Source organism: Schistocerca americana, chromosome 6, assembly GCF_021461395.2.
Source record: "Schistocerca americana isolate TAMUIC-IGC-003095 chromosome 6, iqSchAmer2.1, whole genome shotgun sequence".
Lineage (NCBI taxonomy): Eukaryota > Metazoa > Arthropoda > Insecta > Orthoptera > Acrididae > Schistocerca > Schistocerca americana.
In genome coordinates, this window is record NC_060124.1 from 331,769,574 (window position 1) to 331,783,510 (window position 13,937).

At 39.7% G+C, this 13,937-nt stretch overlaps 2 protein-coding genes across 2 annotated transcripts in view; one reads left to right on the forward strand and one right to left on the reverse strand.

Annotated features, from left to right (window-relative positions):
- LOC124619260 (cleft lip and palate transmembrane protein 1 homolog) overlaps positions 1-5,242 on the reverse strand; it is a 48,216-nt gene extending 42,974 nt beyond the window's left edge. The window contains exons 1-2 of the mRNA XM_047145525.1: positions 5,081-5,242; positions 4,603-4,821 (exon numbers count right to left, since the gene is read on the reverse strand). Coding sequence (XP_047001481.1) covers positions 4,603-4,821; positions 5,081-5,191 — 330 coding nt within the window. The 5' untranslated portion in view covers positions 5,192-5,242. The remainder of the gene's footprint in view (positions 1-4,602; positions 4,822-5,080) is intronic.
- A 2,976-nt stretch (positions 5,243-8,218) lies between these two features.
- Positions 8,219-8,916, forward strand: LOC124620118 (KRAB-A domain-containing protein 2-like). The gene is made up of 2 exons (XM_047146789.1): positions 8,219-8,287; positions 8,365-8,916. Exons 1-2 carry the CDS (start codon positions 8,219-8,221, stop codon positions 8,914-8,916), a joined length of 621 nt encoding a protein of 206 aa, XP_047002745.1.
- The last annotated feature ends 5,021 nt before the right edge of the window (positions 8,917-13,937 follow it).

The window sequence follows — 13,937 nt, forward strand, 5'->3', positions numbered from 1 at the left end:
TGGTTACACTTTGATGATGAAGCCTGAGTATAGTTCAGGGCTCAATGCTGTGTTCAAAAGACTGCACCTGAGTACAGCTTAGACAGCAATCTTCTTGGCACATGAAATAACTATTGCTCAAAAACTGGTCTCATTCCTTATGAGAACACTGTGTGGATGTGTCACAACCTGTCCCTTGACAGGTGCTGCCTTCCGTTGCCAATTTCTAGGATTATTTTGAAAGAAACATCAGTGACTGTAAAAGCTGTTGTAAATGACTGAACCAATATGATTACATTGACAAATTTGTGCTTGAACTTGTTAAGCTTTGCAAATTTTTCATAATTCTGCTACAAACACATTATATTTTTGAGTGAGCAAGAAATTTTGAAAGCTCAAGAGAAAGATACTGGTCAATAACTTCTCACTTTTTTTTGAGAAGGATGATTAAACTTCCTGTCTCATTACTTAAAGATTTTTTATCCATCATCAAAGAAACAAAGTAAAAATCACAATTTTTGATTTTTTACCTATCAAAGAACTATGAAAAATAATTAATCTTTTTTTTTTTGTTTTGTATTACACTTGAAGATATGTCAATTACATGTGTGTCAGTAACGCTTTAAATAATGGCATAAACAGCCAGTTTTCTAGGTCTGACATTCTTCCAAGTGGCTGATCTTCAAATGGTTAAGGATGAAGATAGTTACAGAGATACACAACAGGAAAAGTCAGAAGATTAAAAATGTAATGGACTTCAATTGGACTTTCAACAGAGACAATGCAGCACATTTGTGTTCCCCAGAGCTCTGCATGTGACTGAAGCTGCCTCTCCTGCAGACCTCCCACCCCAGATTCATTATAGTCGCAATATTAAAGAGGGGGACCAGCACCCACTATTCAACAGAGGGAAGTCACATCTAAAAGCAATTAAAACAGAATAAAATATGTACGACAAAGGGAGCTGCTAAAGGAGATAGGGTTGAGGGACATCAAACCCGAACCACACGTGTCACTGCCCCAAAGGTAGTTTAAAACATATCTAAGAATAAAAACCACTTTCACGGAGACAACAGAACCAATTCAATTGTCGAATCGCCCACTAATATTAGATGCAAAGAATACAGCAGAACTTGCTTAGCATGGAGAGCCAGAAGAAGAGTGCATTTCATCATGATAAGACCTGCTATCCAGAAGGCTTGCAACTGCAATGTGGGAGTGGCTCACTACATAAAATACAACTATGGGTTAATGTTGTATGGTCAATGTGGAGGTGACATAGGATGGTGGATTCCTTCCATGAGTAACAGGAGGAAGAGCGCCATGCTGCAGTAGCCTTCTTGATAATACACAATTTATTAGAAGGATCAGCAGACCAGCAGATGATCCATCACTGAGTGAGCGGAGGCCTCTATTTACACCTGGGATTGTCAAAGCAAATGTAGGAGCAATTAATCACTTCTCTAGCCAAACAGTCTGTCAGTATGTTCCTTGGGACATTCACATGATTTGGAATGCACAGAACAACTGAGCAGGCATTATGACTAAGGTGTGAGAAAGTCACGAACAGCTAATATTACCAGGTGGCAAGAGTAACATCTATTAATAGCGTGGAGACTGCTCACAAGTCACTAAAAGTTAAAATGCAGTTGACAGGGGTCTGTTTGATAAACAGAAGGGCTCTATTAATTGCTGTTCTACCATAAGAACATTAAACCTTCCCAGAAACAAATATTGTTCCTGACCGGTGGTGGTTGTTGTTGTTGTTGTTGTCGTCGTCGTCTTCAGTCCTGAGACTGGTTTGATACAGCTCTCCATGCTACTCTATCCTGTGCAAGCTTCTTCATCTCCCAGTACCTACTGCAGTCTACATCCTTGGTTGTTGTTGTTGTTGTTGTCGTCGTCTTCAGTCCTGAGACTGGTTTGATACAGCTCTCCATGCTACTCTATCCTGTGCAAGCTTCTTCATCTCCCAGTACCTACTGCAGCCTACATCCTTCTGAATCTGCTTAGTGTATTCATCTCTTGGTCTCCCTCTATGATTTTTACCCTCCACGCTGCCCTCCAGTACCAAATTGGTGATCCCTTGATGCCTCAGAACATCAACTGGTCAAGTTGAGCCACAAACTTCTCTTCTCCCCAATCCTATTCAATACTTCCTCATTAGTTATGTGATCTACCCATCTAATCTTCAGCATTCTTATGTAGCACCACATTTCGAAAGCTTCTGTTCTCTTCTTGTCCATACTATTTATCGTCCATGTTTCACTTACATACATGGCTACACTCCCTACAAATACCTTCAGAAACGACTTCCTGACACTTAAATCAATACTTGATGTTAATAAATTTCTCTTCTGCAGAAACGCTTTCCTTGCCATTGCCAGTCTACATTTTATATCCTCTCTACTTCAACCTTCATCAGTTATTTTGCTCCCCAAATAGCAAAACTCCTTTACTACTCTAAGTGTCTCATTTCCTAATCTAATACCCTCAGCATCACCCAATTTAATTCGACTACATTCCATTATCCTCGTTTTGCTTTTGTTGATGTTCATCTTATATCCTCCTTTCAAGACACTATCCATTCTGTTCAACTGCTCTTCCAAGTCCTTTGCTGTCTCTAACAGAATTACAATGAACAACTAACAAGCAGAATGTTGAGTCTCGCTCACAGTCTGGTTGACTAAACCCGATCACAGAGAGGCACAATGTTCTCCATCCCTTCTGTACCTTGCTTCCTGCTCAGACTATCATTACCAAAGGTGTGGTTGACAATCATTTAAATAACACTGTGATTGAAGATGATACATCATTCAGCATAGTGTCATCACAAACCATTCAGGCTTCCCTAAAAATTATCAATTTATGATCTTGCTTACCTCCAATATAAAAAGTTATGCGAGCCCACTACTTTTTCCGATTGCTTCCCCCCATAAACATTGAAATATATACAGGTGTCTATCCTTAGTCGAGTGCCTCCCATGCTATATGTCAGGACATGTAATGTCAGGACATGTAGGCATTGGGGTCCATGAGGTACAGAACTTCACCACTTCCACTTTATACCATGAAACAGTTTTAACACACGTATCACACCAACCCCTCATAACTTTGTTTGTCGCCCTAACACCATATAAGTACGGACATATCAAAAGTCCATTGCAAGTTGAGGAAGACACTTGCTCTGCATCCAAAACTACGACCAGGCTAGTTATACAGTGTAAGGCATGCAGCTCTCCAGCAACCCTTGTGTGTGGTGGGGGACAGCAGGTCAGCTTGGGAGGAGGCAATCTGATACTGGTGTGTGTGTGTGTGTGTGTGTGTGTGTGTGTGTGTGTGTGTGTGTTGGTGGTGGTTGTTGTTGTTGTTGCTGCAATGATGGGAGGGCGGAGGCACTCCGACACCAGTTGTTTGTCAGCAGTCCAAGATAGAGCGCACATTAAGTCTGATGTGTGCTAGCATCTAGCCCTTACAGATATAGTTTTAATATACAGCTTTTCTTATGGTCTGACAATTTTGGAGCTACCCCCAGTTATGTTTACTCTAAATAAACAGATTTACCCAACCTCAAAAACATCTTTCAGGGCATTACATACAACGTTTGCTACACTAGTGTCATCTAGCTTTCAATACAGTTTTGATCCACTTATTGGGAACATTTTGTTTTGAAACCAATGGTGCAAGTCATATGAAAACATAACTATGGTTGTCACAGTAATGCCAAAGCATCTAGCTCATGCCTTCCATATGACTCAATATCTGAGGTCCACAATCTGTTCTAACAACAATGTTGCTGATTTCAACCTGCCCAGCAAGCCACAATAACAACCTCATATTGCCAATTCAGATGTGAACCAAACACTGCAATTGATTGAACCATGTGGTCTTGTCACTACTGGGACCATTTCTTAAACATGTTAACCTACTCCCATGGATTTTCACAATGTATCACAAAAAAGTACAAACCAAATGAATGTAATGATTTGCTTACATGTAATAGATCAAGAAAATCTGTTTAGTGGTATTCTGTCCAATTTTATATCTTCTAGATGACCTATTTAAAAGGCAGCATGTTCACAGAAAAAACTTTTGTGAAGAAAGGATTATAGGCAAGGAAAGAGGAACAACGATTGCTCAAGTGTTCAAGAACTCTCCCAGTTACTTATCTAATAATTCTCCACTGTGGAAATCAAGGTGCTGGAAGAATGTAGCAAGCACGCACGCACGCACACACACACACACACACACACACACACACACACACAGAGAGAGAGAGAGAGAGAGAGAGAGAGAGAGAGAGAGAGAGAGAGAGAGAGAGTTGAGCCCTCAAGGTAGGAAACAAACTAGCAATCAAGGTTTGCCAATACAGTGATAGGTTGGTTGCAACAGCTGATAAAATGTTTGGGATATCAATAGTCACTGTCTCTATTAATGCCCACAACTGACTCTCATGGAACGGGAGGATGGGCTTGACGTACCACTGGATCTCAGCGTTTTATTATGGGTTGTTTGCAAAATATACATTGGCACAAAGGAGTTAGTTGCTTTGCAGTTAAAATCATGCAACTGAGTTATGACTAATGATGCTATTCTGGGTAGTTCTGCAGTATGCAAACTTACCATAATAGTTCCGTTCTCAAACAAATTAACTGCCGGTCTACGGCTAGTAGAAACCCCCGCTGGAGCATTAGGATCTGGTGTCTGCGCAGGAGCTCGAAAAAATGAGGTTATGAAATATATGATAAGTGCCCTAATAATCAGCGATTTAATAATGGCGAAAAAGGACTCCCATCTTGTTGGCTGATATCTCTCCCGTTCCTGGTTCACACGCGCATTAAACTGAAACAAAAGCAAGTATTTAGTGTTCACAGTACAAAAATACACCAACCATGGCGTGCCAGTTATTTATTTTATGTATATAACACACACACACACACACACACACACACACACACACACACACACACACACACAAATCAAGAGCTTCTGGTTTATTTTCACGACGAGTCACATGCTTTCAGGTGTGCAAATGACACTGAAGTCTAGTTCACAACATCACAGTATATTACACACACGAACAATTGCAAAATATACTTACGTCGTTTTGTCCCTCTGTCTGAGCATTATCTACAATTTCCCCGTTTGCATTCACCAATACATTACTAGCCACATTCTCAACTTCACCACCAGCAACAACTCCATCAGCCATGATTATCGAGCTCACTACAAAGTACAAATGAATAAACCTGACGACAGCCTGACGCAGAGATTGTTGTGTTACATAGCATTCATCTGAGGTGAACGTGCAAAGTTCATGATCATGACGTCATCGGAACGGAGGTAGGATAAAAAGCTTTAAATTAAAAGTATCACCTAATAATTAATCAGAAATATATATATTAATAAATTTATATATAATGTATACCAGTGGAGAACACTAGTGTCGCTCAACTAAATTTCTAGTTCCTCAAAGCAGGGGCGAATCAAATGACCTCGCTAGTTTTTCTGCTTTCGTATGTCAACCTGCCATACATCCACCTAATGAGTAAGCATTTTGATTAAAAAACTATGCGTACTAACACCTGACATTTACAAACATAAATTAGTAAATGCAAGTGCGTAACCAGCTTTGGGCAGAGGATACTGTTTGTTTCAATGAGTTAAAATTTGAATTCGTCGATTTGTTCACAACGGCCTGAACGGAAGCTCCCTAGTTCTGGATCGGCTGACGGCGGTAGAAGTCAGAAATCGACCACGAGTGTTTTGTGTCCGGACGCTGCCAACATTGACGATCTTACAATACCTTTGCGTACTGTAGTCAAGAAGTCATTGTCGTGCCATAGCCATAGCAAATCAGTAAGCATAACAGTGGCGTATTTTCTCGCAACGCCTCACACGCCCCTCAGATGTCAAAGTGCGGGGAGACGGTGTATGGGACGTGCTTGCTCCGCTCCACCTGCGACACATGCTCAGAAGCTAGACACAGCGCTGAATGCCTCATGTCGATTAATCATGGGATGCCTGGAGCCTACAAACCGTGATCTCCTTTATATATGTTCTGGAATAGCCCCCCCCCCCCCTCACAGATCAGACGGCAAACGTTGGCGATGGCCGAACGAAGCAGGCAGTGCGAAGATAGAAGACATCCCCTGTACGCACATCAGCCAGCGGAGGCAAGACTTAAATCTAGGAAAGACTTCATAAAAGTTGAACGTCCACTAACCGAAAGTCAGTCTACAACTAGAGAATCAATGTGGAAACAGAAATTGGATAAAGGCAGTCTGAAAAGTTGGAACATTAAAGAAAAACTTCCTGCTGGATCACAATTGGAATGGAGAGTCTGGAACAGCCTAAATAGACTTAGATGTCAAATGGGAAGATCACAGGAAACCTGATCAAGTGGTGATATGCCGAAGAAGAGCCCTGCCAATGTGGAGGAAAACAAACCATGACACACCTGCTGACCTGTCCATCTTTGCTGGCCCCATGCACTTTCCAAGACCTGTGGTTGGCCAACGACGCTGCAGTGAAGTGTGCCGAACACTGGAGAGAGATATGAGCCTTGCTTTAGACAATAATGACGACTTACAATATGTGAAGATCATGAATATACATATGAATGAATAACTATCATTTACTTGTATTTGTAATCTAGTGTATATAGCGCATTAATTAATTACAGATGTAGCTCAGACACGATTAAATAAATAAATAAACCTGCGAATTAGTTCAGAAAGTTCAAACTACAGATGCCCTCCCACACCATCACACCAGAAAAAAAAACAGTCCCGCCAGAGAGACAGCTGAATTAATTCAGTACCAGATTGAAGAAAGACAGAAAATGTAATGGTCATTGAACAGTAGCAAGTATACCTAGAGATTATTGTCTTGATTATTTCCAAACTATTTCGTCATTTAACGGAAAATTAACAATGGTTGCCCCCACCCACTTCCACCTCTCTCTCTCACTCACTCTCTCTCTCTCTCTCTCTCTCTCTCTCTCTATCTCTCTCTCTCTCTCTCTCTCTCTCTCCCTGAATGTGCAGGTCATAGATACGTTCTTGATGCCTTCACTCATCTTACTGTCACCAGACTGTCCAGTTCCAAGAAATAAAACCACATACATGTTAAGACTGGTGGCTATTACCAAGGTCGGAACCAGTTATATGTAAAATAAAATGATTATTGTTTCTGTTACAGTTAAAAACAATCTTCACTAGCGTGACTCCCACACATGAATACAGGGCGCCCCACTCATGTGACAACTAGAAAAATGCAGAACCAGCAAATACATTAGATTACATTAGATAAGTACTTTAAATTGTCCCGAAGATAATATTAAAGGCCAGTCAACACGCAATGCTCTGTCTGCTCAGATATCTGTGCATGTGTTACAGTGGAAGTGGAATATCAGGGAAGGTAAACCTTCCCTAATGAATGTACACTATCACTAAAGTGATCAGTGAGAGCTTACCATAAACTGAAAAAAACACATCTACTAATGAAGGTGTACCATCACTATACTCGGCTAGGCAAAATACAGTAGCATATTATCCACTAGTGAAGGTATACCATCACTGCTCCCGAGTTATTAACGCTGCGTCCAACAATTACACCACGCATCAGCATGAGTGTAATTGTCGTCTGCTCGTTATTGTTATGTTATACAGCAGTGCAGTTATGGTACACAGTAGTGCAGTTATGATTCACATCAGTGCAGCTATGGCTGAATCAGTGAACTTCTACGAACGTCTTAGAGTGAAATGGGGAAATCTCAGTTATAATTCTTTCTTCATGGACAGAGAAAGGTACGAGTCACTTATCAGAAAGGCTAAATCACTAAAATCTGGAAGGCAATGACTACAAGTTCTTAAAGAGATATGAAGTGCTGGAAATGAATGGAGTAACCAAGTTAATACAACCTATAACTGAAGACTGTAAGACTAAATACTGTGTTTATGAAGAAGAACTGTGTGATATCCTGCATGACACTCATGTAATGACTGGGCATGGTGGGCATGACCGAATGATGAAATGCTTGAAGTCAAAGTTCTGCAATATAACATACAGAGATATACAAATTTATTGTAGTTTGTGTGAGCCTTGTTTACAAAAGCAAAAAGGTCAGAAAAAAGGAATAGTAGTGAAGCCAATACTATTCAAGAAGCTAAATTCCAGATGTCAAGTTGATCTCATTGACTTCCAATCGCAACAAGGTGGAGATTGCAAATTCGTAATGGTTTATGAGGACCGCCTCACTAAATTCGTTGTTCTCAGGCCACTGAAGTCCAAAACAGCTGAAGAGGTATGTGATAACATTACTGACATTATCATCTTGGGGTTGACATTTTTACATTGTTAGGCATCCCCTCAATACTGCAGTCTGACAATGGTAGAGAGTTCATCAACAAAATAATGAGCAACTTACCTGAACTATGGACCAATTTTAAGATTGTACTCGGTAAACCCAGACACAGTCAGAGCCAAGGCAGCATAGACATAGAAAATATGCTAACGACATGGGCACAGGAGCACAACACCATGGAGTGGAGGTGTGCATTAAGATTTGTGCAGCTAATAAAGAATAGCGCTATACATTTTGGAATTAAAAAATCTCTGTACCAAGCGATGTTTGGCTGCCTTCCTAAACGTGGTTCGTCTTCAACAAGTTTACCTCCTGAGGCACCGATGAATCTTCACTCTGAGGATGAACTTGAAAATGAAATTAATCAAGTGAATGTTAGCAGTGAGACAGGGACCGAAACGTTGCAGCATAACGATCAAAGTAAATCTCTATTGCAAGAGGATAACGTACCAACAGGAACAGAGGTTGAGAACAGAGAGAAAGAAAATATTCCTGACAGTAACGACAACTGCCCGACTGATTTAGACGAGACAATTCGTGCTATTGAAAAACGCAGAACTGAAGCATAGAAGTGCTTAGAAGAACAAGTACAAAAAAATGCGGCAGTGTTCAGATCGCTGCTTTCCAACAGTGGAAAAGGCCCGTACTGTGAGAGTTCCAGTTCCCGACTTCGATAGAGGAAGAGATGCTAGGTCAATCTTGGGTGTCGTCCTCGTGACAATGACTGATGGCTTCTAATGCATCGGGATGAGAGATGGTGTACTGAGCCAACTATAAGCAATTTGATCCATGTGATGTGCTTTGCTCATGGTGTGCATCGCCTTGCTAAAGAAGTATGTTCCACGTTTGTGAATGTAAATAAACTGATTTCATCCATAAAGAAAGTGTTTTTAAAGGCTTCTGCTCGCATCAAGACCTATAAAGAAAACTACCAAATTTGCCTTTCCCTCCCAAACCAGTGGTAGCTCGTTGGGGTACGTGGGTCGAAGCTATGTTGTTTTACAATGAACATTCAAAGGCCATTAGAGGGGTAGTAAACGACTTCGATAGTGCAGAGGCTTTGGCAGTTTGCCAGTGCAAGGAAGCTTTTAATGATTCCAGTATCAAAAAAGACGTTGCTGTGATTGGTACTCATTTTTCCCCAGATACATGCAACTATTAAAAAGCTTGAAACTCAAAGTTTGGCGTTGAATTAATCTATATATATCTATAATATAAAATTTTTCTAGTGAACTCTTCATTGCTGGAGGTATTCCCAAGAAACGTTTGAAAACATTATAAACAATAACTCAGGCTTTGAACCTTGTGCTAAATCGATAGTTTTATTAATGGGACAGGTACAGTTTTACCAGAAACAATGAGTGTCAGCATATCACCCAAATTCAAATACTACTGAGTTACCTCAGTTGTTGTAGAACGATTCTTTTCTGCTTATAAAAACGTTTTGAGTGCTCGAAGACACAATCTTACTACCGAACATCTGGAACAGAAATTGGTTGCTTATGTTTACAATAGTAGAGAAATGTAAAATAAATTGTAAATGATGCTTTGGTCCAATAATATTAATTAAAAGTTAATGCTGTTCAAAAAAATTCGTGATTGTATGTTGTTTTTTAAATAAAGCATTACGGAGTTTTTGAGTGTGCCCCTCTGCGTGCGAAATATTTCGAAGTAGGTCCTGTGCATATCGATTGTTTCGCTGCGACACACTCGCATCCCATCTGCTTGTTACCGACAACAGTAGCAAAGAAGGAACGATTCTTGAAATACTGTATGCATCCCTATTTTGCAAATTTTTAGAAAATAATCCCAGAATGGCGCCCTTCCTAACCCGTACCAGAAAGTATTCAGAAAATGATATCAGCTTTCTAAATGACCGATTTTTCGCATGGCTGGCGTTCTTTCTCGTAATTGATACGCACAGGTTAGACTTTGAGATATAGTGCACACAGTAGTTACCATGTTTTTTCATTGTTTGCCCTTGCATATTTTAACACTTTTCATGCATTTTTAAGCATTTTCATGCATATTTTAAGGTTTTTGTAATGCATATAATCCGGTCTCTAGTTACGACGGTGAAGCTGGGTTCACACACGTAAGAAAAGTGTCACAGCTAGTGGCATACTGCAATAGCTTGAGAGAACTCTCTCTTTTCACTAGCGCAACTTAAGAGGTGCAATTTTTGTAATGCTACAAAACGTTCAATTCGGCTTTACTTTATTACACCACTTTTCTTCCACCACTGGCCCCTGGTGGCTATATTTCAAAACACCAACGTTCTGCCACACTGTCACAGCTATTGTGGAGCAATTGCTGCTGTACTCCATTCGATTTTAGTGTGTTTTCATTTCATTACTGAAAAAATTAAAAACAACAGTTGGCGGTACATTTTCGTAGCTTCTGCAGAACAACAACCTATGTTTTAATTTTCTGTAAATTTGTGTGTGTGTGTGTGTGTGTGTGTGCAACATTTGCAAACCAATGATATACATCTATCCCACAATTTTGAAAGATTTTTAGATGAGTAAATAAATGAAGTTAATATGCAGTCAAAAAAGAGAGTTGTATAAACTTTGTGATTTGTGAGGCAAAGCACTGTATAAATCGTGAATTGTTCGTAGAAAATAGCCCCCAAGTATGATGTGGTAGCTGTTAAACTAAAAATTAGTTATTCGATATGCCTTCATCAACCAGTAAGTAGCCTACAATAAGGTTCTAAAATCTTACAAAAGTAAGGCGTCTGCAGACGATATCTACACGCCAGGTGGTGGTTAGTTTGCCATAGCAGACGACATTTTCACCTTAGAATGTTATTACTTTTGCAACTGCGTTTGTGGTCCCTGTCTTGTATCTGTGCGAAATCTATTTTCGAATCTACCATTTAACTCTTGTCACAGCACTAATGACATAGCCTGCATTATAACGTTCATATACGCCCATAAATTTCGATTTATGCCATATTGAAAGTTGTGCAACAACACAGAATTTGTGGCGTCCTGTGTGAACGGTAGCTCACGGTGCTACCACAGAAAGCCACAAGCTGTAGCCCACGTTAGATACGTGTGTGGGTTCGGCTTATAACATTAATACCCATCCATGCAATTTCAGTTAACACCATACGGAAAGCTGTGCTGCTACATAGAATTTGTGGCATCCTGTGTGAATGGCAGGTCATAGTGTCACTGCAGAATAGGGATGGGCTTAAACTGCGATTTACCAATATCACTGATTTCTGTGAATGCTGCTTTTCGATAACGAATTAACAACTTGTATCTCTCTGCTCTCCACCAATGCTATTTCTGCCACTTCTATGATTTTTGCGATTTATCACCGTAGATGATGTAGATGTTACATTGTTATTAGTCGCATGTAAGAAGTGAACTGTGTCAATAAAACCAAGAAACATGTTCTCGCTTGTAAAGGTGATTACTTGTCAGGACCTAAGGTTAACCTTCCAGTATCCCAACTGACAAAAACTTATGTAAGATGGTATTGTTAATATTTGTGACGATTCTTCCTCAGTTGTCACATAATATACGAAAGTTATGCTTGATCACAGAAAAAATTTCCTCTCAGCAAAACAGTCAGTAGTAAGTATGTTTTATATTTGTTCTCCCTTTGGCTTTAATTTTGTATTAAGGAATAAGAGAGAAAGTATTAAAACTGTGTACTGAGACATAACACAAGTTAACACACAGTAAGAGTTGACGGTTAGAATACAGATTCTCACCACATTATAATATTCACAGGTATCTGAACCACGTTTTCAGTCACTCAGTGTAGTGGTAATTCAAAACATCATAGAGAGCAGAATTGGAGAAGATTTCACAGTCTTTAGACCGTCTTCGTCAGAAGTGAGCTTAGTTTCTAAGTGAGGTCGTTTATGCAAAATGTGAAATCTCCCCCCACTCAGATGTTTTCATTACTGGAAATATTAGCAATTGAGACATTACATGATTTGAAAGGGATCATAAGTAAATGTGGAATATGCTGTGAGTGAATAATGAACATCTCCTTCTCCCCTCTTTTAAAGCCATCCCATACCACAACATCTTCAACCATGTAGTTATTGATAAATATTTGCTAGAACGCGATATTTGTCCATCTTTTCCTCCCACCCTGAAACATTGGTTGTGATAACAGACTGACCTGTAGTATCTTGTTTAGGTTGAAAGTCGCATGTTATAAGGTTGACAGTGTGCAAGTGAAAACATTATTGACAGTACTGACATTAGAGTTAAAAGTTGACATAGGGAATAGTTTTAATGCAATATTTTAAAATACACACAAAAGTTTAACAGTGTATTGTACTGTCAGAAAAAAAGAATCTGTCTTGTGAATATAGTTATTAAAAATTAGCTAAAAATTACATAGTAGGCCCCAGATTGCATTTTTAGTAGTTCATGTATGATAATTGGTAATATGCGTCAAAATAGTCATTGGAGCCTTGCCCATTATCTAGTGTATTCTGAAATTACCCTGCAGCTTTAGTTTTTTTAAATAAGTGTGTTTAAATACTTCACGAAAATCCAGATTACACTGTAAGTATGTCTACTAGCACAACCTTTTTTATTTTATTTTATTTTTTTCTATTTCAACCATCTCACCCCATATGGGTGGGAGGTGGGCTGTCAGTGGTTCAATTCTCTGCCCTTCAGCCAAGCGAGTTACAAAAATTGTAACGAGAACATACAAACAAAATTTGTGGCTGTTTTCTATTTTCAAGTAAAAATCAAAGACAAATAGTTAAAAAACGGAAATATATACATTTTGAAAACATATCACAGGAGGGTAAAAATATTCTGACAAAACACTGAAGCACTGCACGTTCACTGAATATCTGAAGGACCTGTACAAGGGGTATAAGTATTACTGGAGGAGAGAGCGAGTTCCATAGGTTTGAGGAGCGTGGGTAGAAAGAAACGGGTCTGATAGGTAGGAAAGAAGAATGGAGATGAAAGGTAGGAATTGAGGTGTATAGTGAGAAATACAGTTGGTGGGAAAGACAGAGGGTGAGGAGTAGTGTGTTGTGTGCTTATTGTGTGCTTAGGGCATTATTTTCAGTAGGAAAGGAATGGGGATAGATGGGGGGGGGGGGGAGCCCTGATGAGGAATGGGATAGGTGGGGAACAGCTAAAATTGGTAGGATGGATAAATATTGTGGTGAATCTCATTTTCTGGGAGAGGAAGTTGGTTAAAGTTACATTGGGTATGATGTGGAGTGTTTGTAGGTGTAGGGACATAGGGATATGTTTGTGATGGATTGGCAGCATATTAGGTTTGGTGATGTGAGGGGAGACAATGGGGTGATTGGAATCTAGTTTGCAAACAGTATAGGGGGTGTAGAAGTGTTCAATGTGGGTGAGAAGGGATGGGACTTTGATGAGATCGTAGTGGATCCAGGTGTGGAAAGCAAGGCAGAGTGCATGATGTTTGAGGATTTGGAGGAACTTATAGAACTTTGGTGCATACAATATTTGAACAGCAGAGGATGGGCCATATCAGGAATTTTTAAGTGTGGAGAACAGTAGAGGGGTGTAATCCCCAAGTTTGGTCTGTTGGTAGTTTTAGTATGTTGTTGGATAGTTAG

Coding starts and splice junctions, on each gene's coding strand:
- LOC124620118 (XM_047146789.1), top strand. CDS start 8,219: ATGGTTTATGAGGACCGCCTCACTAAATTCGTTGTTCTCAGGCCACTG. Junction 8,288..8,364: donor AGTCCAAAACAGCTGAAGAG/GTATGTGATAAC, acceptor TCAATACTGCAG/TCTGACAATGGTAGAGAGTT.